This window comes from Thalassophryne amazonica, chromosome 5 (genome assembly GCF_902500255.1).
Source record: "Thalassophryne amazonica chromosome 5, fThaAma1.1, whole genome shotgun sequence".
In the NCBI taxonomy this organism is placed as follows: Eukaryota; Metazoa; Chordata; class Actinopteri; order Batrachoidiformes; family Batrachoididae; genus Thalassophryne; species Thalassophryne amazonica.
Genome location: NC_047107.1, coordinates 96,299,165 through 96,323,453, shown reverse-complemented (window position 1 = coordinate 96,323,453; position 24,289 = coordinate 96,299,165). Strand labels below are relative to the sequence as shown.

Here is a 24,289-nt window from a genome sequence, read left to right as displayed (position 1 = left end):
AGTTGCACTTCAGCTATGCACTACAACTATGAGACAAAATGAGAAAAAACTTTTTTTTTTTTTTGTCTCATAATTGAAGTGTACCTATGATGAAAATGACAGACCTCTCTCATCTTTCTAATAGAACTTCCACAATCAGGAGCTGACTAAATACTTTTTTATCCCACTGTATGAAAGGGAGAATAAATGCATCTTAAGTCTGGACTTGAAAGTCTTTGAAACAAACTTAAGCCCTTCTCGCACTCACCACGCTCACAGAATCCCATGTGGCTGTTGGCACATATTAGGGCATGCTGACTGTTTTGGCCATGTCATCTGTACAAGAGTAGCTTAATGAACCGCTTATTTGTTGTGTGGCGTCTATTGATCCAGCACTTATTTCCTCATTCGGTGATGGTGGACAGCTACCCACGGTGCCACAGTCGTGACACGTACACGGTACAGCGAGTCAGCCTTCTAGTTCCATCTGTCCAGCTCTATGTTTTAAACTTGCTTTAAACCTCAGTTAAGTGACAGAGTAACAGGCAGAGGAAGACAGTCAGAGGTGCATGTTTCAAATATCCTCTGTTGGGTTCACACACCTTTTACTTCTCAGCTCTCCTGCCCTGAAACTGACCTTCTGAGGGGCCATTGAGCAAAGACAGTACATTTTAACACAGAAGTCCTATATGTGACAAATGCACATGATTCCTGAAACAAAAAGTGATTAGTTGTTTCATGCACAGTTGGTGTCTTTGATATAAATAACTGGCACACACACGTACATCACGGTAAGCTTTGTAAACAGCTAATTAAATATGTTCCTGCACGTTTCTTGACTCATAGGAGTGTCTGAATACTGCCGGCTATGTTTCCAGGTTCAGCTTAAAGGGTCATGCCATCATGCTCCACACACCTACAGCTCAGTGCAAAAATAGTTTAAATCCTCTTTCAAAACAAAAGGCCAAACTGCAAATCTATAAAGTTATTTACACTGAGACACAAAGACTGAAATGATGGAGACTAAGCTTCGGTCTGTACAAGTCAGAGAGGTTCATCATCAGTTCAGGTACCTTCCAAGATTTTTGGAATTGGACATGACTGTTTCATCACAATCCTGCAACCAGTCGCACTGTAACTCAACATCAACACAAATATTTATCATCAGCAACAAATGAATTCAAGTTTAGATTAAAACAATCGGGATGAAAGCACTGACATCACAAAATACAGTGCAAAATACAGTCCCGAAAGTATTCACAGCACTTCACTTTTTCCACATTTTATGTTGCAGCCTTATTCATTTGTTCCCTCAAAATTCTACTCACAACACCCCATAATGACAACATGAAAAATGTTTTGTGTGAAATTTTTGCAAAAAATTTGTATGAAAACAAACAGGAATCACATGTACGTAAGTATTCACACCCTTTGTTCAATACCTTGTTGATGAACCTTTGGCAGTAATTACAGCCTCACGTCTTTATGAATATGATGCCACAAGCTTGGTGCACCTATCTTTGGGCAGTTTTGCTCATTCCTCTTTGCAGCACCTCTCAAGCTCCATCAGGTTGGATGGGGCGCATCGGTGCACAGATATTTTCAGATCCCTTCTGATATGTTCAGTCAGATTCAGGTCTGGGCTCTGGTTGGGCCTCTTAAGGACATTCACAGAGTTGTCCTGGTTTTCCTCCAGGATGTCTCTGTACATTGCTGTATTAATCTTTCCCTCAATCCGGACTAGTCTCCCAGTTCCTGCTGATGAAAAGCATCCCCACAGCATGATGCTGCCACCACCATGCTTCACTGTAGGGATGGTGCCTGGTTTCCTCCAAACATGACACCTGGCATTCACACCAAAGAGTTCAATCTTTGTCTCATCAGACCAGAGAATTTCGTTTCTGTGACTTCCGTCTGGCCACTCTACCACACAGGCCTGACTGGTGGATTGCTGCAGAGATGGTTGTCCTTCTGGAAGGTTCTCCTCTCTCCACAAAGGAATGCTGGAGCACTGACAGAGTGCCCATCGGTTCTTGGTCACCTGCCTTACTAAGGCCCTTCTCCACCGGTTGCTCTGTTTAGACGGGTGGCAAGCTCTAGGAAGAGTCCTTATCTGTAGACAGATGTGTACCTTTCCAAATCATGTCCAATCAACTGAATTTACCCCACATGGACTCCATGGAAAAAGCTGTGATTCATTATATACATATTTCTTTGTTTTTTTTCCATTTTTAATAAATTTGCAAAAACCTAAAAAAAAATCTTTGTCATTATGGGGTATTGTGTGCAACATTCTGAGGGAAAAAACACAATGTGGAAGAAGTGAAGCGCTGTGAATACTTTCCAACTGCACTGTAGACGTAGCATATTTCATAAAATATACAAATCTTCACAATTTTACAATGCTTCAGTGTAGACAAAAAAATAACGGCACATGAAAGCAGATAAGATTTTGCACACTAGAAATAGTGAAATTAATTATTGTTAATAATAATTTAACAATAGTCACACCTTAACAATAATAAGAAATGTTGGTGTCCAAAGTATAAAGAAAAAAAACACCTGACACTTTTCCTCTGGTGTGTTTGTGCTCAGACACAAAAACAATCCCAGCATTTGTAATAAATTAAAAGACCACATGTTCTGTGATTTCACTGTAAATACTCAAACAGCATTGACCTGATTCTTTACAAGTCATGCAAAATGTGTTTCTGGTGTGTTGATGGAAATGATGCGTGCACTCTGTGTGAGTGTGCACACTAAAATAAAATAAGCTCTCACATCATCAGTCCTCTCTCAGTCCTTTGGTTGTTGGCGTCCTGAAGAATGGAGTTGTTGCCTGCACCTGCTCCGTACCTTCAGACTGTGATGTATGGCTGGGGCTTTTTTTTTTTTCGGGGTTGTGATGAGGCACTCTACATGCATCCTGTAACAGCTCATCTTAAATAAAAAAAAAAAAAGGACTTCAGTTCAGTCTTCACCTGTGGGGTTAAGGGTCAGGGTGATGAGGACTGACGAGGTTTTAGAGGTGAGTCTCGTCTTTCGTCTCTGAGCCAAACTCCTGCTGGTTCCTGGCACCACGGGTCTGTCCCACCTGTGTGTCTTCTGGTACATGTGCCAGCGGGTCTGAGCGGATAATATACCTGAAGAGACGATCAGCATCAGTAGTGGCAGTGTGCAACTTTATTTCCTCCCAAAAAAGGACAAAACAAATAGAACCATACCGTTTCCAGTGCTTCCTCACTGCAGTTGCTTTGTCTCTGACTTTATTCAGTTTTTTTTGTTTTTTTGTTCCCCCCAGAGCAGCCAGTAGAGTGAATACAAGCAATTGCTGTTACAAGGTTTTTAAAGTGAGCTGTCCATGGTGCTGTTCAAACACTTTTCATTTGTTCCTTTACTCCTCTCACAGCTTTGGGCCAATTTCCACAAAACTTGGTCTGTGGATGAAAATCTGGAATTACCCATAAAGGGTAATGGGTGAGTCTTCACACACATACCAAGTTTGGTAGAAATTGATCAATGGACCTCAAAGCAGTAGGTCAGCAGACGTGACCTTGACTTCAGTGATTGCCCTTTGGCAAAGATCTAAAAAAAAAACTGCAAGCATACAAAAGTGTGTGACAGTAAGCCAATTCAGCATCTTAGTCTGTGTGGTGCATGCTGGCCAGGGTCAAAGTTCACAACTACCCAAAACACACTGGGAAGTGGAAGAAAGAACTTAGCCCTACTTTATGTACTCACTACAAAATGTCTCTGTAGTACAAAATAGACATCGAATAGGAGTCTGTTAAAAGAATGTCTTTACTAACAATTGTCAGTTGACAATTCCTGATCTGTTACAACTGTCAGACATTTGGGAAAATGAGACATGTTTTTTCATACCACTACACAGTGAATGCCACAATCACAGCAATAATTGTCAAAATCATCAGCAGGGTGTGTAGTTTGCATCCTGCTCTGGTAGCAAAGCTCTCCACAGCTAAAACATTGTTTTGAACAACCTGTTGATATTTCTCTCCCTCTCTCTGTTGTGAGTTTTTTCTTTTTCTCTAGGGACAGAGAGAGACAACAGTTCTGGTCTTGAAGCTGACAGAATCAACTGAAAAGCACATATTCAACATAGTCAAAGAAAGTATCAAAAAGTACGGCAATATTAAGCAGGGCAAAGCACATCTTGATGGTAAAGCACTACATACTCTGTACTGCACATTGATTGCACCTTACTTGACTTATGGTGCTGACATATGGGGCAAAACTACAAAACTACAGTACAACCATTATTCAACCTCCAAAAAAGAGCATTAAGAATGATTCATAATGCAGGTTATCGGGATCACACCAATCCACTGTTTATTAAATCAAAGATTTTAAAATTCCATGACATGATTTAATTTAAGACCTGTTCAACTGATGTATAAAGTAAAAAAAAAAAGCAAGTACCTCTCAGAATTCAAGGATATTTTATGCAAAGAGAAGGAATATATAATTTAGGGGGTCTGTATCATTTTAAAATTGCGGGCACAAGGACGACCAGGAAATGCTTCTGTGTGTCTATTTGTGGCCCAAGAAATTGGAATAAGCTACCTGAGAAACTCCAATGATGTCCAAATATCAATCAGTTTAAATATTTATACAAAGAAATGGTGTTTGATGGATATGTGTCTGATGGAAAACGTTGAATTGTGTTGTATGATGAATGTGCTTCATTTCAATTCTTACTATTGAATGTACTGGGGTAACTACAACCCCTGGCAAAAATTATGGAATCACCGGCCTCGGAGAATGTTCATTCAGTTGTTTAATTTTGTAGAAAAAAAGCAGATCACAGACATGACACAAAACTAAAGTCATTTCAAATGGCAACTTTCTGGCTTTAAGAAACACTATAAGAAATCAAGAAAAAAAGATTGTGGCAGTCAGTAACGGTTACTTTTTTAGACCAAGCAGAGGGAAAAAATATGGACTCACTCAATTCTGAGGAATAAATTATGGAATCACCCTGTAAATTTTCATCCCCAAAACTAACACCTGCATCATATCAGATCTGCTTGTTAGTCTGCATCTAAAAAGGAGTGAACACACCTTGGAAAGCTGTTGCACCAAGTGGACTGACATGAATCATGGCTCCAACACGAGAGATGTCAATTGAAACAAAGGAGAGGATTATCAAACTCTTAAGAGAGAGTAAATCATCACGCAATGTTGCAAAAGATGTTGGTTGTTCACAGTCAGCTGTGTCTAAACTCTGGACCAAATACAAACAACATGGGAAGGTTGTTAAAGGCAAACATACTGGTAGACCAAGGAAGACATCAAAGCGTCAAGACAGAAAACGTAAAGCAATATGTCTCAAAAATCGAAAAATGTACAACAAAACAAATGAGGAACGAATGGGAGGAAACTGGAGTCAACGTCTGTGACCGAACTGTAAGAAACCGCCTTAAGGAAATGGGATTTACATACAGAAAAGCTAAACGAAAGGCATCATTAACACCTAAACAGAAAAAAAACAAGGTTACAATGGGCTAAGGAAAAGCAATTGTGGACTGTGGATGACTGGATGAAAGTCATATTCAGTGATGAATCTCGAATCTGCATTGGGCAAGGTGATGATGCTGAAACTTTTGTTTGGTGCCTTTCCAATGAGATTTATAAAGATGACTGCCTGAAGAGAACATGTAAATTTCCAGTCATTGATGATATGGGGCTGCAGGTCAGGTAAAGGCACTGGGGAGATGGCTGTCATTACATCATCAATAAATGCACAAGTTTATGTTGATATTTTGGACAATTGAAAGGATGTTTGGGGATGATGAAATCATTTTTCAAGATGATAATGCATCTTGCCATAGAGCAAAAACTGCAAAAACATTCCTTGCAAAAAGACACATAGGGTCAATGTCATGGCATAGGGTCAATGTCAATGAGCAGATCTGATTTGATGCAGGTGTTAATTTGGGGGATGAAAATTTACAGGGTGATTCCATAATTTTTTCCTCAGAATTGAGTGATTCCATATTTTTTCCTCTGCTTGGTCTAAAAAAGTAACCGTTACTGACTGCCGCAATCTTTTTTCTTGATTTCTTACAGTGTTTCTTAAAGCCAGAAAGTTGCCATTTGAAATGACTTTAGTTTTGTGTCATGTCTGTGATCTGCTTTTTTCTACAAAATTAAACAACTGAATGAACATCCTCTGAGGCCGGTGATTCCATAATTTTTGCCAGGGGTTGTAGAATGAAATAGGAGCTGTTATGAAATACTCACTTCCCTCAGTGGTAGTTATGAGCTACTACTGTTCAGGCTTCGTTGGAAATGAATGTGTATGAACTGGCATCTAGCCTGGGTTGATCTGACTGTATGAGTGGGGGTAGGCATTGATAAGCGTTGCTTCTGCCTACACCTTTCGGGCACCATGTTTATTGTTTTCTTCCTGTAACTTTTGTTTTATTTTATTTTTATTTTGTTGTAGTGATTTTGTAGTCGGTAAACGAGTGTTTGATTGTTTTTTGCATTGTGCCTAATAAATTCAAATTAACTGCGGCCTCGGGAGGAGTGTGTACCATAGTGGGTGAGAGCTGTTGCACTTTTATTCCTGACAACGACAACGATGGGGGGTCCATTAGCTTGGCTATTCAAAATTTGACGTTATTGAGGCACACTGAGAGTATAGACGGTGGTATCACATCCTGCTAAAACTGCTCACCCCATTATTGTTTTTCTGGGCTTACTGTTATATGGCTGGGGGGGCCTGGCTGCCGGTTTGTTTGTCTTTTGGTTTCCTCCCAGGTGGCGTGCGTTTGGGACTGAGTGGCTGTGTTGCTGAGGCTGTCAGGACCTCACCCTGATCACCTGCGACTCGTCAGGACTCACAGCTGTAGTGCATCTGGATGGATTGGAACATGTTGGCATTTAAGACTGGAGTGCACAGTGTGTATTTGCCAGAGACTCGACCTTGTGACCAGACGGGTGAGATCGTCGTCTCGGGAGCCATCTCATCAGCAGCGGATGCTGAGAACGTCCAGGTTTGATGCACAGTCTGTGAAAGAGGAGGGGGTGAGGTCTCACGCTCGTCAGCACACTTCCTGAGGTACGTTAGATTTTGTGACTAACAGTTATACAGTCAGTAAATGTGGTGTCCCTCACACCTTATTGTATTGAGCTGTTTGTTAGTCATGTATCAGCTTCCACTGCAGTGGAGTTTTGTGAACTGGATGTTCCATGCCTGCAGGTTAGGAAGCTGATCAGTAATCAAGCCAGGAAGTGTTTGCTGTTTGTACACCTTTAAGTGTTCTGTGTGTAGAGTGTGGACTCACATAATGGTTCCTTCTTTCACAGACTCGGTTGTTGCGGCCACCTGGGGGGTGTCGGCGGGGTCCTTGGGTCCGAAACAGCTTCTGGCTCCGGACCGTTAGCGCTGCTGGGAGCGCACCACGCCAGACCGCATCTTTTTGTTATTTTATCACTGTTATGTATTAAATTCAGGTTAGCCTTGTACCGTGCTCTGCTATTTCATACTGGTCTTCAAACGCTGGTCGGTTCTCCGAGCTGCGTCCGACACCTCACACTTACTATTGTTGTGATTTGTTGTATAATTCCTCTTGCTTGATCAATGGCTCAACGGATGATTTCCACCACAGTTTGAGGCTTATGCTAGACCGTGACTATATTGCGTTATGCTATTGGATGCTGAAGGTATGTCACCATCCAAACGGGGCAAAAATGATGGTTAAATACACTGTAAGATTATTGATGTTTCTACAGTGATGATGTTGAGAATGTAGACATAAAATCGATAAACTGGGGAATACATGACAGGGTTTTCTATATATCAGCAATATGATTATCAATATTTACTGTCTTACTTTGATTTGCTGTCTTTGATCTCATTCTCCATATGGTGATTCTTTAACTATGGCACTATTGGCCTTGTAAATTGTAATTTCTCACCACACCATTGCCTTACAATATAAAGCGCCTTGGGGCAACAGTTTGTTGTGATTTGGCGCTATATACATGTGCTTCTGATGTCACTGTTTATCTCCATAGAAACTACCCAAACAATCTTTCATACAAACTGTTTAAAGGGACCATTACTGTTGTGGTAGAAATTATCGGCAATAGTGTAGGGACAACTACATTTTGTTTAAAAACAGTTGTATGACATTGAATACCCCATTATGTTTTGATTATTTTACTGATATTTTATTGAGATATTTAAAACATTAGAAAAAACTTTCTTTACCATTCATTTTTATCATTGAGAGATCAAAGGTCTGGGTGTGGGACAAGCACAAAACGGCAATATTTGCATATAATGATGCTGAAAAAAGGTGAAAAAGTCATCATAGACTACTAGAACAAATTTCTTAACACACTTTCATTGTAAAGATAACTATAAAAGTGTGAAATTTCCCCTTTTTTCTGTTTTTCATATAATATAATCAAAGGACATAAGTGCCCGTAGTCTAAGAATCACCCATATACGCATTTATATACGTTTCAATGTGTTTCATTAATATTGCTTTCTTTGTTAATCACTGAATTGCTAAAGTAGTTTATTCACTACATTGATTGATTGATACATATCTATTCACTAGATTCACTGAACTGTTTAAGTAATCATTAAACTGCTCACAAGATGATCTTTGACTCAGTGAGGGCAGACTGTTTTGCTGAGATCATGTTTTTGCTGAGCGCAGATGTGCATCTTTAAGTAATGGGTCAGCCTTGAGGGAAGAGCGGTGTGACCGGCACACTGGTTCAGGACTGAACATTGTTATCGGAGGACTAGGAGACTGGAGGCTTAAGCCATAACAGTTTTCATATCAATGTGAGACAACTGTGTCTTTTCCCTTGTTTTGTCCTATATGCTTGTATGTAACTTTATTCAATAAACAGGAGAGGCAGATGGGCAGGGCCCCTTCAGAGCGGAACGAGATGGTTGTTGGTGAGGATTCATGCTCATTTTGCTCTCTCCTGCTCAGGAAAAAAGAAATCAGTGTCTCCTGCGTGATTATTTCTGTGTTAACTGAGTTCTTTTCAGCTCCAACGCTGAACAACTCTGACAAGCACAAGCAACTTTCCCCTGCATGTAGAGATTAACAAGTATCATATGGAAAGACGTGCAGAGTGTCCCACATGGACACAAAACACAGAGTACACAGACAGAGACCTGTCCATTTCTAGGTTTTTAATACGGAGTCACTATTCTGTGTTATTACATACTGTGTGTAAATATATAATATGAATGAAAACGCGCAGCGTTGCGAAGCTACTCATGGTACAGGGCATCCTAAACAGGAAGTGCCAAATTTCAATCCACAATAAAACAGGAAATGTTCAAATGTCAAACACTCCGGGATGATAGATGAGGATCCCATGGAATCTCGAGGGAACTCAGTGGCAAGCTCACACTCAAACAGGAAGCGCCACGTTTTCAGGTCACAGTGAAACAGGGAAAAGTCAAATGTTGAACACTTTCTGGACATGGGTGGAGCTAGAGCGGAGGCTGGGGTTTCACTGGACTCCCCTGAAACCTGACTGGACACAGATGATTGATATGTCACGGCACCACACGTTGGGTGAAAGACCTGCATTTTGAAATTAGTGAGTCACATTGACTTCTAGTCCTCCTGTCCAGTAGTTTGGCTGTGTACCACAAAGGTCTATTCCACCTTAGTAGAAGAAGAAAATACTTGACTTCAGATATGAACTGAACATGTTATTTGAACTATGACTTCTACTGACACTAAACTTATATTTGGTGAGTAAATGACCATATTTTATGCCAGAAATGAGGTCCAGGTTGTTAAAAGCAGCATTTCTCCTTTAATTCGGGTTGCCTTATGTTTGGGTTATCTCACATGTTTAAACTAACAGACAGCAGCTGGTTCATGCTCTCTTGGCTTATTAGTGTAGCAGATAACTGAAAACAGTCCTCAAATGGTGATATAAGCATCAAATTCAGCACAAATACAGCTGGAGCAAAATTAATGGAGCAACTTTAACTTTTGACCCCTGTACAAACTGAAACTGACCTTTATCACCATTCTTGCTGCTTTTACCTCATAACTCCATAACATTCAGTCACAGATAGTCCAAACTATACCTTTTTGGAACCTTTATGATCAGGCAAATGATGTGTAATTTTCTTTTAATTTTGACCCCTGTGTAATTTTTCAACTGACCCCTACCTGGCTGCCTATTGAAAATTCAAGTGGCCAATCAGTTTTTTTCAAAAGTTTATGTCTATTGATTATTTGTGCCAAATTTGATGCTTGTACCACCATTTGTTGGATTCCACTCTAAATATTCTCTTATCTGCTGCACTATATATGAGATATAAGATGCTGCTCCTCAGTGTTTCTCAAAAAGTATTGGAACACTTGATATTTCACATTTTAATTTGTTTATTCCATTTCAAATACATTTTTTCCTAAAATTATCTTCCTTAACTCAAACTGAAAGCAAATCTCTACAACTTGATATAAATTAGTTAAAAATTTAAAATCCAGCTTCCTGATGAAGTGGTGTAGAGGATTCGCGCGTCAGGATGCAGCCGCTCATGGCGCTCGACAAACACCTCCGTGTTGGAAGCCTTACAGGACAAGTTGGAACATGCCCAGCTGTTAAACAATTTCTCTGATACTCACTCGACTGAAAAGCAATCGAAAGCCACCTGAATCTTACGAATGGTTTCCAACACGGAGGTGTTTTTTGTCCAGCCGCGCATGAGCGCTGCGTCCTGACGCTGCGAATCCGGCCACACGTCTTTCATTACAAAATCTCCTTTAACAGTGGAATGTGCTGATAAAGTGCTGATCCTGACCTCTTATGAAACTTCTCTGCTAGTTACACGACGTCCTGCATCAACAGAGCCTTAAATTTGGAAGTGATCAGCTCCTTTCAGCCTGTTGTTAGCCCTCCGGCGCTGTGGGCCGTCCTTAAAGCGGCAGTAACAATCCTTAATCTCTCTGAAGCCCATAAAATTTTCACTGAAAGCCAACCGAATCTTCGAAATGGTTTCCAGCTGGTTGTCTGGCAGAGTTTCTGAAAAAATTTTAATACAACAACACGGCAGTCCTTCAGACATTCTTCTGACAATGAAAAAATGAGAGGGGTGGCCCAGTGCTCACACAAAGCCTGCCCACAGGCGAATGACGCAACCGACAGCCGTGAAAAAACTCACGCATGCACATGAAGGTTCAAGCTTGGCTGATGCAATCACACGTGATTCAAATCCATATGGTTTTTGAAAAAAATAAAAAGGTCCGATACTTTTCTCAGACCTCATATCTGTGAAAAAAATTAGCAGGAAATCTTGTGTCAGTGATGGTAGAAAATATCAGTTAAGTGCATGTGTGAAAAGGGAAACCTGCTCACTGTCCCTTCATATTTGGCCATATTTGGTTTTATGTGTCAGACTGTTTTTACCGATCAAACTGACGTTAGGAGAAACATCAAAACAAATGGCAATTAAAAATAACAACAACAAAAAAAAAACCCTGATTTTTCAAAATCACTCATCTGGACCAATTCCCACCCATGTTTTCCTGCTTCTCAGAATCCAAAACCCATAGTTTTGTGTTGATCCTTACACAATGTCATTAAGCTCCAACATGGTGTCTGGAGGAGGATTGATGAGGACGTAGGACAGCGTGTTCTGGTGGTCGTTCATCTCATCTGCAAATGAGACAAAAGAAAAATTCACTGCTGCTCTGGAGCTCCTCCCCTTTCCAAATCCAACATTTCTGACCATTTCTGGCCTTAGTTGTGAAAAACACAAAGTAACCCCTGTACAGTATGTTGCAAAAATAATTTCTAAATAATATTTCAAGATCAAACCTTTCAAGTCTATGAACGGTTTAACAATTGTTAAATTCATAATTCCTCATTATTATGTAAATTAATGCATTTCAGGAGTGGAATTCATAATCTGGGAAAGGAAAAAGACACGGCAAGATTTACAATACAGTAAACGATGGGGCTATTTTTCAGTTTGTAGTTTAGAAGTATTTACCTATTTATTGTATAAACTGATTTGTCAAAGTTGTATAAATAACAACTGTCAATACATTGATTTTTTTTTTATTTACTTTGAAAAATGATGCAGCTAGTTCAAGTCTGATTTATTTATTTGTCATTTGGTAATTTTCAGTAGCTAGATTTTGTTAAACCTTTTAATCACTATTTTCCCCTCACGTTAGTTGGGTGGTCAGTACCAATCAAATCACTGTCATGTGCAACAATGGATATGACATACGAGGTCTGTTAGAAAAGTATCCGACCTTTAATATTTTTTTTCAAAAACCTGATGGATTTGAATCATGTGTGCTTGCAAGAGCCAACCATGAACCTTCGTGCACATGCGTGAATTTTTTCACGCCTGTTGATTGCATCATTTGCTGGTAAGCAGCCTTTGTGTGAGGATGGGTGTAGTCTCTCATCAGATTTTCTTTGCAAGGAAATGGCGGAACGACTGGAGCAGCGCGACTGCATCAAATTTTCAGACGGCTTTCGGTGACGAAAGCCATCTGAACAGACCTCGTACATGCTTTACAATAATACATTTTATTTATTTATTTGGTAGCTATTACGAAATGAGGAGTTGTGTTCCTCTGCAAACATATTTACAAGTTCCCTTCATGTTACAAATGAATTGATTAGTTTTGTTCCTATTTCTTCAAGAAAATCTTTATTATAAAACACATAACAGATACAAATAAAATCTAATCCTTTTTTGGTTGTTGTTTTTATCTTGTATTAAGGTATTTTAATCCTAATAAACAGCTAAGTGACATTTTCAGTAATGCACCTTCAGCTTGTGTCATGTGTAAATGTGTGTTACTGGGTGTGAGTTAAGTGTAGTTAGAGGCGGAGGAAGGTAAAGGAGGGAGTGTGCATCTCCGTAACAACCCACCTGCTTGTGGCCCTTTATAAAGCCGGGCAGGGTGGAAAAGAGAGAAGGGCTAACAGTTACTGACCGTTTGGAACAAGGGGAGGCTCATGCTGCCTGCCTGATGAAGCAGAACCTCATGCGCAGCATCACAATCAAGCCAACATGCACACAGCCTCCGTCGCTGCATCACATAACCATCTCCATTGCATTCCTCTTCGTCCTGCACATTCCACACTGGACCAACAGGCCGATAAGGCGGCAGGTACCCATGCCAATGGACGACACAGTCCCCACCCCAGACTGACGTCTCACACACCCACAGACACACGGGACATGCTCCAGCATCCATCAGAGGCACTCGAACCAAACTCAGAGTGAAGCAGAACATATCGGGCGTGTGAGAGGGGAAGAGTCGACCTACTGCACAAGCAACACGCCAACGTCCAATTCAATCTGAAATAAAGGTTGGAGGGAAACAGCTCGCAGGATTTATGGGAGGCATTCAGGTGTGTGAACCTCTGTGCCGACCTGTTAATGCCGTCAGAGGAATTGCACCAGTTCAAATCTCCGACCGTGCAGTCACTATTCTTTACATTCCTTTTGGCTCCATTTCAAATAAAATGAATGTCTCTGCAGTTGAAGTCCTGACTTTCAGTTAAAAGTTATAAGGTGAACAGCGCCCCCACATGTCTACGAGGACACTGCAGCATATAGAAACAATCTAAACAGACTTGATTCCAGCATAACGATCCTCTCACACATGCGACAAAAATTCCGCTTTTATCTGGGATAAAGACCCGAAATAAGTATTGTATTGCAGCTAATGATGTACATCTACAGCTGCAGGGTTATCCCAGAGTTTTGGAAATGTTAAAAAAAGTGTTAATGAACGAAAAGCTCAGGCTTCAATGCTCAGATTTTTGTTTTAATTGTTGTGGGTTTTTTTCCCCTCAAGTGAGGTGTTGACCAATTTCTGGTTAGTTGATCACCATATTTTCCAAAATGTGCATCACATGTTTTTCCCCCTTTTTTTTTTCTTTTTTTTTTTAAACTAGTTTAGGAGGTCCTGTGACTTATATATCTTCCTTACATACTGAAAAAATCAGATTCGTTATTAATAATAATTATTCTAATGATGAGTGGTGACACAGTGGTTTAGTGGTTAGCACTGATGTCTCACAGCTAGACGTTCCTGGGATCACTTCCCGCCAAGGCCTTTCTATGTGGAGTTTGTATGTTGTTCCCGTGTGTTGTGGTCTGTCCGTGTCTTATGTTCTTGTTTGTTGTTGTTGTGGTTGGTTCCCTGTCTGTATCAACTGTTAGCTGTGGTATTTTCCTATGTTGCACAGTTTAGCTGTTCTTGAGTTCCACTTTAGTTTTATGCCTTTCCTCCTTGGTTTTGTACTTAGTTACTTTGTCATTTCACTTCAGTTTGATTATTATTTATGGTGTGTTTTGGACTCTGCTCACCCCCAGGGCAATTTGTGGTTTGTTTCACTCCGTCTCTCTCAGTCCCTGCATATGTTTGCAAGTGTGTCCTTGTCACCTGTTTTCCCTCACACCTGTTTCACATTCCCAATCACACCACTTGTCACTTGTCTACTCATCTCTGTGTCGCTACTTAAGTTTGTCACTGTGCGGTTCTCAGTTGCTGGGTTTTTCCAGTTTATATGGTTCCTGTTTGGTTTTGTTATCCTGTGTTTGTTCATGTCTGCTTGCCCTGGTGTTGCTGCTGACTGCCCTCCTGTGTTTCTGTTTGTTTGGACTGCTCATTAGCGTTGGACTCATCTTCTGGTAAATAAATCATTGACTATTTACTACACCTGTCTGGTCCATGTCTGCATTTTGTGGTTAAATCCTGCCATAAAACACAACACTGTGTCTGCATGGGTTTCCTATGGGCAATTCCATTTCCTTCCACAATCAAAAATGTGCTTATTTAGGGTCTGCTCCTTTTCTCTGCCCCAACCAAGGTGGTGTTTCTACATATGGAGTTGTTCCCTGGGTGCCAGACAGTGGCTGCCCACTGCTCCAAGTGATTGGATTGTGTCTACATGGGTTAAATGCAGAGAACAACTTTTTCTGTATGTATGGACAATGACAATGAAGGCCCTTCTTGTATTTACAGTGCATCCAAAAAGCATTCACAGCACTTCACTTTTTCCACATTTTATGTTACTGCCTTATTCCAAAATGGAGTAAATTCATTTTTTTCCCCTTCAAAATTCTACTCACATTAAAAGCTTTTTTTTATTTTTGCCAATTTATTAAAAATAAAATAAAAAAACAAGGAATTGCATGTACATAAGTATTCACACCCTTTGTTCAATACTTTGTTGATGCACCTTTGGCAATGATTACAGTCTCATGTCTTTATGAATATGATGCCACAAGCTTGGTGCACCTATCTTTGGGCAGTTTTGTCCATTCCTCTTTGCAGCACCTGACAAGCACCATCAGGTTGGATGGGGAGTGTTGGTGCACAGCCATTTTCAGATCTCTCCAGAGATGTTCAATTGGATTGAGGTCTGGGCTCTGACTGGTCCACTCAAGGACATTCACAGAGTTGTCCTGAGGCCACTCCTTTGATATATTGGCTATCACTGTCGGTCACTGTCCTGCTGAAAGATGAACCATCGTCCCAATTTGAGGTCAAAAGCGCTCTGGAGCAGGTTTTCATTCGGATGTCTCTGTACATTGCTGCATTCATCTTTCCCTCAACCCTGACTAGTCTCCCAGTTCCTGCTGCTGAAAAATATCCACACAGCATGATGCTGCCACCACCATGCTTCACTGGAGGGATGGTGCCTGGTTTTTCTTGCGACTCACGTGAGGGGATAGCGACACCCTGTTAACGTTGCAAGAGAGAAATTTCACAAAATCCGTTTCAAATGCTGTTTGCGAGCTGTCACTGCCCAGTGAGACACCACCCAAAGCATTTTGAGCAGGTGCATCACATGGTGTCGGCAGAAACCCAGTCCATTATATGTTGGTGTTCGTTAAAAAAATATATTTATATACGTTTTCTGAGACATCTGGCCTTCTGTCCACAAATGTAATGCTTTCCACTCCACTCTGATGCCCTGCAGTGTTCCAGCTGTGGACGTTACCTCACGTGAACACAATGCAGAAAAGACCAGAGTGAGATTGACAGCTGGTCTACCACTCTGTCTGTCAGGACACACACACACACACTCTCCCACTCACACAGACTCATGCATTACAGTTGCAGTACTGGGATCAACCAGCTAACCTGACTCCCCGGTCCCCTCTGTATACGGGTTCTCTGAAATGTCCTGCAGCTCTAAGGAACAGCATTCATGATCAGCTTCACTGGCCCATTTTGTTCATTTATAATTTACTAAGAAACATCCGAAATCAAGTCAAAGAATCAATGCAGTGCACTATCCTTCCAAGGTCACACCTATCTGCACAGATGGTTGCAGGCACTCGCATGTTATTAATGAGTTGTGAACAGCACACAAATTACCTTGCAAATATCCTAGATTTACTCGATTCATGACATCACTCGCAGTGAGATTAGAAACATCCTCTATGGGCCGAAACAGGACAGCCAGAGAGAGAGAGAAGAAAAGGGGGTAAGGAAAAGAGGGGAAAGAAAAAGGGAAAATCAAAGATCAGGCAGGCAGCAAATGCATTTGCACGTTCAAAAAGAATTCTTAAAAAGTGGAAGCGATGCAAGAAAGTCATGCAGTGGTGCACGCTGAAGAGACAGAGACAGACACAGCCTTTCACAGAATCATTTCTATTCTTGGTTCTGAAGAAGAGCTTTTGTTGGACGTGCTGCTCAGCCAGTGAAACAATTCTGGTGCACAATTCTGTTTTAAAGAGCGTTAAGCTGAGAAGGAAAAGGAACTGAGAACAAAGCAGGAAGTGAGTGTGAAAGTAAAGCAGGTAAGAATGCAGATACAGTAGTGTTCAGAATAATAGCAGTGCTATGTGACTAAAAAGATTAATCCAGGTTCTGAGTATATTTCTTATTGTTACATGAGAAACAAGGTACCAGTAGATTCAGTAGATTCTCACAAATCCAACAAGACCAAGCATTCATGATATGCACACTCCTAAGGCTATGAAATTGGGCTATTAGTAAAAAAAAAGTAGAAAAGGGGGTGTTCACAATAATAGTAGTGTGGCATTCAGGCAGTGAGTTTGTCAATTTTGTGAAACAAACAGGTGTGAATCAGGTGTCCCCTATTTAAGGATGAAGCCAGCACCTGTTGAACATGCTTTTCTCTTTGAAAGCCTGAGGAAAATGGGACGTTCAAGACATTGTTCAGAAGAACAGCGTAGTTTGATTAAAAAGTTGATTAGAGAGGGGAAAACTTATGCGCAGGTGCAAAAAATTATAGGCTGTTCATCTCCAATGATCTCCAATGCTTTAAAATGGACAAAAAAAAACAGACACGGCAAAGAAAATGGAAAACAACCATCAAAATGGATAAAAGAATAACCAGAATGGCAAAGGCTGACCCACTGATCAGCTCCAGGATGATCAAAGACAGTCTGGAGTTACCTGTAAGTGCTGTGAGAGTTAGAAGACGCCTGCGTGAAGCTAATTTATTTGCAAGAATCCCCCGCAAAGTCCCTCTGTTAAGTAAAGACGTTGGCAAATTGTAACCTCTTCTGCACAAGAACACATCAACTGGCCTAAAGAGAAATGGAGGAATATTTTGTGGACTGATGAGAGTAAAATTGTTCTTTTGGGGTCCAAGGGCCGCAGACAGTTTGTGAGATGACCCCCAAACTCTGAATTCAAGCCACAGTTCATAGTGAAGACAGTGAAGCATGGTGGTGCAAGCATCATGATATGGGCATGTTTCTCCTACTATGGTGTTGGGCCTATATATCGCATACCAGGTATCATGGATCAGTTTGGATATGTCAAAATACTTGAAGATGTTGCCTTATGCTGAAGAGGACATGCCCTTGAGATGGGTGTTTCAACAAGACAATGACTCCAAGCACACTAGTAACGAGCAAAATCTTGGTTCCAAACCAACAAAATCAATGCCTCGCAGATGTGAAGAAATCATCAAGAACTGTGGTTATACAACTAAATACTAGTTTACTGATTCACAGGATTGCTAAAAAAAAGCAGCTTGAACATAATAGTTTTGAGTTTGTAGCGTCAACAGCAGATGCTACTATTATTGTGAACACCCCCTTTTCTACTTTTTTTTACTAATAGCCCAGTTTCATAGCCTTAAGAGTGTGCATATCATGAATGCTTGGTCTTGTTGGATTTGTGAGAATCTACTGAATCTACTGGTACCTTGTTTCCCATGTAACAATAAGAAATATACTCAGAACCTGGATTAATCTTTTAAGTCACATAGCACTACTATTATTCTGAACACTACTGTATTTGCAAAGACGTTCTCCTGCATCCTAATGCACGAGGCGTTCACACTGATATCACAGTAGCTCCGCCTTCCACTCTCTTATGGCACATGGAGGAAGAATGATGGAAGGAATGATTCAGTGATTTACTTATGTATTTTTGGGGGGGATGACACTGATGTAGTGTGAAGATGCAAATGATCACTCACAATATTCTTCCACAAAAGAATAAAGCACAGGCTGGAATTCTAAACTTTTCAAACATAGGCCTGCTCTCAGAGGAAAAATTCTGTTAGTGGACAAGACAAGACTCAGTGGGTGAAACAAATGGATCCTCAGGACTCCTCCTCTTCTGGATCACCATGATGGTGCCAATGATGGGATGCGATTGTTTATATCGATCAGTCATAACATTGTTATTCACTTCACCTGTCAGCGGTCACAGTGTCATGGCTGATCAGTGTTTTGTTTTGTTTTTTTTGGTTTTACTTTAACGCCCCATTGGCACTTTCCCCTGGAGGGTCACAGCTTGAAACCTTGAGAATCCCTAGAGCAGTGACTGTCCAAACTGTGGGTGGTGACCCCCTAATGGGCTGTGAAGAGTCATTAGTTTGGCTTTTGGTTTTGAATTTTATAATAAAGTTTAAAATTATCCCAAATATTTATGATTGAGGTGTGATCACTCCTTTTTAGATGCAGACTAACGAGCAGATCTGATTTGATGCAGGTGTTAGTTTTGGGGATGAAAATTTACAGGGTGATTCCATAATTTATTCCTCAGAATTGAGGTGAGTCCATATTTTTTTCCCTCTGCTTGGTCTAAAAAGTAACCGTTAATGACTGCCACAATTTTTTTTTCTTGATTTCTTATAGTGTTTCTTAAAGCCAGAAAGTTGTCATTTGAAATGACTTTAGTTTTGTGTCATGTCTGTGATCTGCTTTTTTTCTACAAAATTAAACAACTGAATGAACATCCTCCGAGGCCAGTGATTCCATAATTTTTGCCAGGGGTTGTACGATGTCATGTGTGCAGAAACAACCGTAGCATACCCAAGTTTACACTGATCCTTTGAGAAAAACCTGTCATGCTGGCAAACACGGCATGACATCACTGAGAGGCAGAGCCTTCAGCTTTCAGGCTCCTCTCCTGTGGAACCAGCTCCCAATTCAGATCAGGGAGACAGATACCCTCTCTACTTTTAAGATTAGGCTTAAAACTTTCCTTTTCGCTAAGGCTTATAGTTAGGGCTGGATCAGGTGACCCTGGACCATCCCTTGGTTATGCTGCTTTAGACGTAGACTGTGGGGGGGTTCCCATGATGCACTGTTTCTTTCTCTTTTTGCTCCGTATGCATCACTCTGCATTTAATCATTAGTGATCGATCTCTGCCCCCCTTCACAGCATGTCTTTTCCTGGTTCTTTCCCTCAGCCCCAACCAGTCTCAGCAGAAGACTGCCCCTCCCTGAGCCTGGTTCTGCTGGAGGTTTCTTCCTGTTAAAAGGGAGTTTTTCCTTCCCACTGTAGCCAAGTGCTTGCTCATAGGGGGTCGTTTTGACCGTTGGGGTTTTTCATAATTATTGTATGGCCTTGCCTTACAATATAGAGTGCCTTGGGGCAACTGTTTGTTGTGATTTGGCGCTATATAAGAAAAAAGTTGATTGATTGATTGATCAAATCAGATCTGCTCGTTAGTCTGCATCTAAAAAGGAGTGATCACACCTTGGAGAGCTGTTGCACCAAGTGGACTGACATGAATCATGGCTCCAACACGAGAGATGTCAATTGAAACAAAGGAGAGGATTATCAAACTCTTAAAAGAGGGGAAATCATCACGCAATGTTGCAAAAGATGTTGGTTGTTCACAGTCAGCTGTGTCTAAACTCTGGACCAAATACAAACAACATGGGAAGGTTGTTAAAGGCAAACATACTGGTAGACCAAGGAAGACATCAAAGCGTCAAGACAGAAAACTTAAAGCAATATGTCTCAAAAATCAAAAATGTACAACAAAACAAATGAGGAACGAATGGGAGGAAACTGGAGTCAACATCTGTGACCGAACTGTAAGAAACCGCCTAAAGGAAATGGGATTTACATACAGAAAAGCTAAACGAAAGCCATTATTAACACCTAAACAGAAAAAAAACAAGGTTACAATGGGATAAGGAAAAGCAATCGTGGACTGTGGATGACTGGTTTTACATAATTATTGTATGGCCTTGCCTTACAATATAAAGCGCCTTGGGGCAACTGTTTGTTGTGATTTGGCGCTATATAAAAAAATTGATTGATTGATTGATTGGATGAAAGTCATATTCAGTGATGAATCTCGAATCTGCATTGGGCAAGGTGATGATGCTGGAACTTTTGTTTGGTGCTGTTCCAATGAGATTTATAAAGATGACTGCCTGAAGACAACATGTAAATTTCCACAATCATTGATGATATGGGGCTGCATGTCAGGTAAAGGCACTGGGGAGATGGCTGTCATTACATCATCAATAAATGCACAAGTTTACGTTGATATTTGGACACTTTTCTTATCCCATCAATTGAAAGGATGTTTGGGGATGATGAAATCATTTTTCAAGATGATAATGCATCTTGCCATAGAGCAAAAACTGTGAAAACATTCCTTGCAAAAAGACACATAGGGTCAATGTCACGGCCTGCAAATAGTCCGGATCTTAATCCAATTGAAAATCTTTGGTGGAAGTTGAAGAAAATGGTCCATGACAAGGCTCCAACCTGCAAAGCTGATCTGGCAACAGCAATCAGAGAAAGTTGGAGCCAGATTGATGAAGAGTACTGTTTGTCACTCATTAAGTCCATGCCTCAGAGACTGCAAGCTGTTATAAAAGCCAGAGGTGGTGCAACAAAATACTAGTGATGTGTTGGAGCGTTCTTTTGTTTTTCATGATTCCATAATTTTTTCCTCAGAATTGAGTCATTCCCAGGGGCGTAGGTTTGCATATGGACCATAGGGACAAGTCACAACCAATATTTTGGGATGGCAAAATAGTCCCTACCAATATTTAGCATTTTTGTTTATATAACAAAATCATTCACTATTTTTTTTGCGAACTCGATACTATAATTTTAGTCGTCACGTTTTGTGTTTTCGACGTGCCAGAATGACAGGGTTACCCATGTTGCAATTTCATTGGCTCACGTTCTTCTCACGTGGACGTAAACAAAGCGCATCTCGTGGCAGGCAGTGCTCAATTTGTAAAGTGGGAGGTCCCGGAGCGCAGAGGATGGGTGGCTCCGGTGCAGTGTTGCCAGATGTACGATAATTATCGTATTTGTACGATAGTTTTGCCATCTGTACGATGTACGATCTATAATGGGAAAAAAACCCAATATGTACGATAATTTCAGTTGGTTGCCCAAACACGCATCTCTCTCTGACACCCAAGAATCATTTTGCAGGCGTTGCACTCAGGCGGCATCAAAGACACACCACACACAGGGCTGCTGCTGGCTTTGGGCTGCCGGGACAGTCATTTGAAAGCCCGCCCCCTCCCCATACAAAGTAATGAGTTCCCATCCAATCTCTGCAGGACAGGACAGGAAGATTCCCCAACCAACATCTTTTTTTTTTTTTTCGAAACTGTATTTCAACAAATGCAATAACAACGAAACAAAACACAAGAGCAAAGAGATATACAAGAAAAATAAAAAAAAGTTCAAGTTCCTTATGGAGGGTGTCAACATTTTTTCTGTGTTCAACAAAATCTGCACAAGTGGCCATGGCATCGGATGACGACAGCGACCTCGAGGTTGAATTCGACTCTTTCTAGTCTGGTAATTAACACGTTTGTGTTACTTCACAGTCTTGCTTGTGCATTTGCGTTCTTTTTGTGCCATAGTTTCCCCATTACTATAATTACTGTTTAAAATGTGACATAAAATTATTTGTAAATTAAAAAAACGCTAAAATAGCTACGTTGTATGTGTTTTGTTTGTGTACGATAATTTCTCCCAAAATACGATAATTTGAGGTTTTGGTATGATAGTTTCATATTTCATATCTGGCAACACTGCTCCGGTGCAGAAAACAAGAAGGGTGGGGGGGAGGGGTTGCGAACAATGCTGTGCTCCACACTTAAAATAAACTGCACACACCTTCACAAATGACACTAATACCCTGCCTTTTCCTCAAAAAATACTACATTTATGTTTGCTGTCTGTCTATGTACTTTTCTGTCACTTTTGCGCTCTTTTTCATACTTTTCCCTCGTTTCAAAAGTCACCGAATGCACTTTACTGTAATATATGCAAACATAACACACTGTTGGAAAGCACGGGTTCTTGGCTTGCTGTCAGTGTTGAAATTTTTCAGAGTGAGGGCTTACATGAGAACTTACGGTAATGAGAATCAGCGGCGCACTAGTGTGAAACTTCCGTGTTTTTCCTCTGCGTTAGACATCACAGGCTTACGTTTACCGTAATACACCATATATATCATTGGAAATCCCTTTTTTTTTTTTTTTTTTGGCAAATTAGGTTGCAGATACCTACAACTGCATTATTGATGAAGAGAATAGATTATACATCTTGTTTGCAAAAACTTTTTTTTTTTTTTTTTTTTGTTAGCTCCACAAGTTTTTTTTTGTTGTCTTGTTCTCTCAGGTGTAGGCCTATAGAATAGATTCGTGATTTTGGGTGCAATTTTGTTATTAAGCTATTTGTTTGTTTGCCTACACACTTAATATTGTAAATAAAGTGTTAAATTATTCAGCATTATGTCGTCATATGTTATGTATTATGCTTGTACTTGTGCGTCTAATGGTATGAGTGGGTTAGGGGGTGATGGTGGTGAGCAGGGGGGCCGGGGGGGTGTGGGGGGTGTGGTATTGTCCCTACCAAAGCTGAGACCAAACCTACGCCCTTGGTCATTCCATATTTTTTTTCCCTCTGCTTGGTCTAAAAAAGTAACTGTTACTGACTGCCACAATTTTTTTTTCCTGATTTCTTATAGCGTTTCTTGAAGCCAGAAAGTTGCCATTTGAAATGACTTTAGTTTTGTGTCATGTCTGTGATCTGCTTTTTTTCTACAAAATTAAACAACTGAATGAACATCCTCCAAGGCCGGTGATTCCATAATATTTGCCAGGGATTGTATAAGTCCAGCACATTGTCATCAAGTCGTGCACTAGATCATATTTGTGAATAACGATGACCTTCTCTCAGTGGGTCATCATGGTTATTGATGTGACCTTTCAGGATGCTGACAGCTCCTGTGAATGTGAGAATGGGGCTTTACTGTATGACATTATAAAGGGATGTGATGACAATTCATTACCTCATTCTGCTGTGCTCAGCCAATCAAGCGCTAGCAGAAACCTGACTGCACCAATCAGCTGTTGGTAGAGCAGGTAGAAACAGAAAGTGTGCACGTTAGGGGTCCCTGAAGACCAGGATTAAAAACCACTGACCTGTACATCGGATGAGTCACACAAGTACACAGCAAAGTCGGCTAACCTACGGGCTTTCTACAAATTAGTTCATGGATGCAAAATTTGTCTTTTTTTTAAACTGTGTTTATATTTTTGATCAAATTTTGATTCAATGTGTATATTTTCTTCTATGAATATCAAAACCATGACAGGTTCCTATTTGTAAGAAGCTAAGACAATTTGTGGTGTCAGTGTGAAGCCCTCGAAAAGACAGACGTGAACACAACAGGACTTAAAAAGTAGGAAAAAAAAAATCAGGGAACCTTCTTAGTGTGTGTGTACTGTCTGCGCAAATGTCTCGGGAATAATATAACCATAGATTGAATAAAAATCGCCATATTTCAGTCTGCTAAATGTTGAGTTTCATTTGCTCCACCCACTGATGTTTAGCAACCAATCATATTTTTCATCTTTCATTTCAGATCATAATTATTTCTTGGAATGGCTTCACCTATCTGGATGTTTGCATACTATAAATAACATGTCAGAGCCTCCGCTGTGCAGAGTCTGCACAGAAAGACGCACGGGATTTAGCGTCCAGGTCACTGAGCACCTCGGCTGTGTGACTCACCGTATCCCACATGT

The 24,289-nt window shown here is 40.6% G+C and overlaps 2 protein-coding genes across 2 annotated transcripts in view; both read right to left on the bottom strand.

Moving 5' to 3' along the window:
- Positions 1 to 2,959: 2,959 nt before the first annotated feature.
- Positions 2,960 to 24,280, bottom strand: LOC117510984 (potassium channel subfamily T member 1-like). The gene is made up of 6 exons (XM_034170915.1): positions 24,276 to 24,280; positions 16,368 to 16,430; positions 16,131 to 16,181; positions 12,899 to 12,910; positions 11,577 to 11,661; positions 2,960 to 3,122 (listed from the first exon to the last, which is right to left on the bottom strand). The coding sequence occupies exons 2-6, from the start codon at positions 16,396 to 16,398 to the stop codon at positions 3,002 to 3,004; spliced, it is 300 nt and encodes a 99-aa protein (XP_034026806.1). The 5' UTR covers positions 16,399 to 16,430; positions 24,276 to 24,280; the 3' UTR covers positions 2,960 to 3,001.
- The window catches only part of si:dkey-21e5.1 (potassium channel subfamily T member 1), a 312,548-nt gene continuing 311,345 nt past the window's right edge, over positions 23,087 to 24,289 (bottom strand). The window contains exons 36-37 of the mRNA XM_034170913.1: positions 23,976 to 23,983; positions 23,087 to 23,098 (exon numbers count right to left, since the gene is read on the bottom strand). The gene's annotated coding sequence lies outside the window, so the exon portion shown is untranslated. The remainder of the gene's footprint in view (positions 23,099 to 23,975; positions 23,984 to 24,289) is intronic.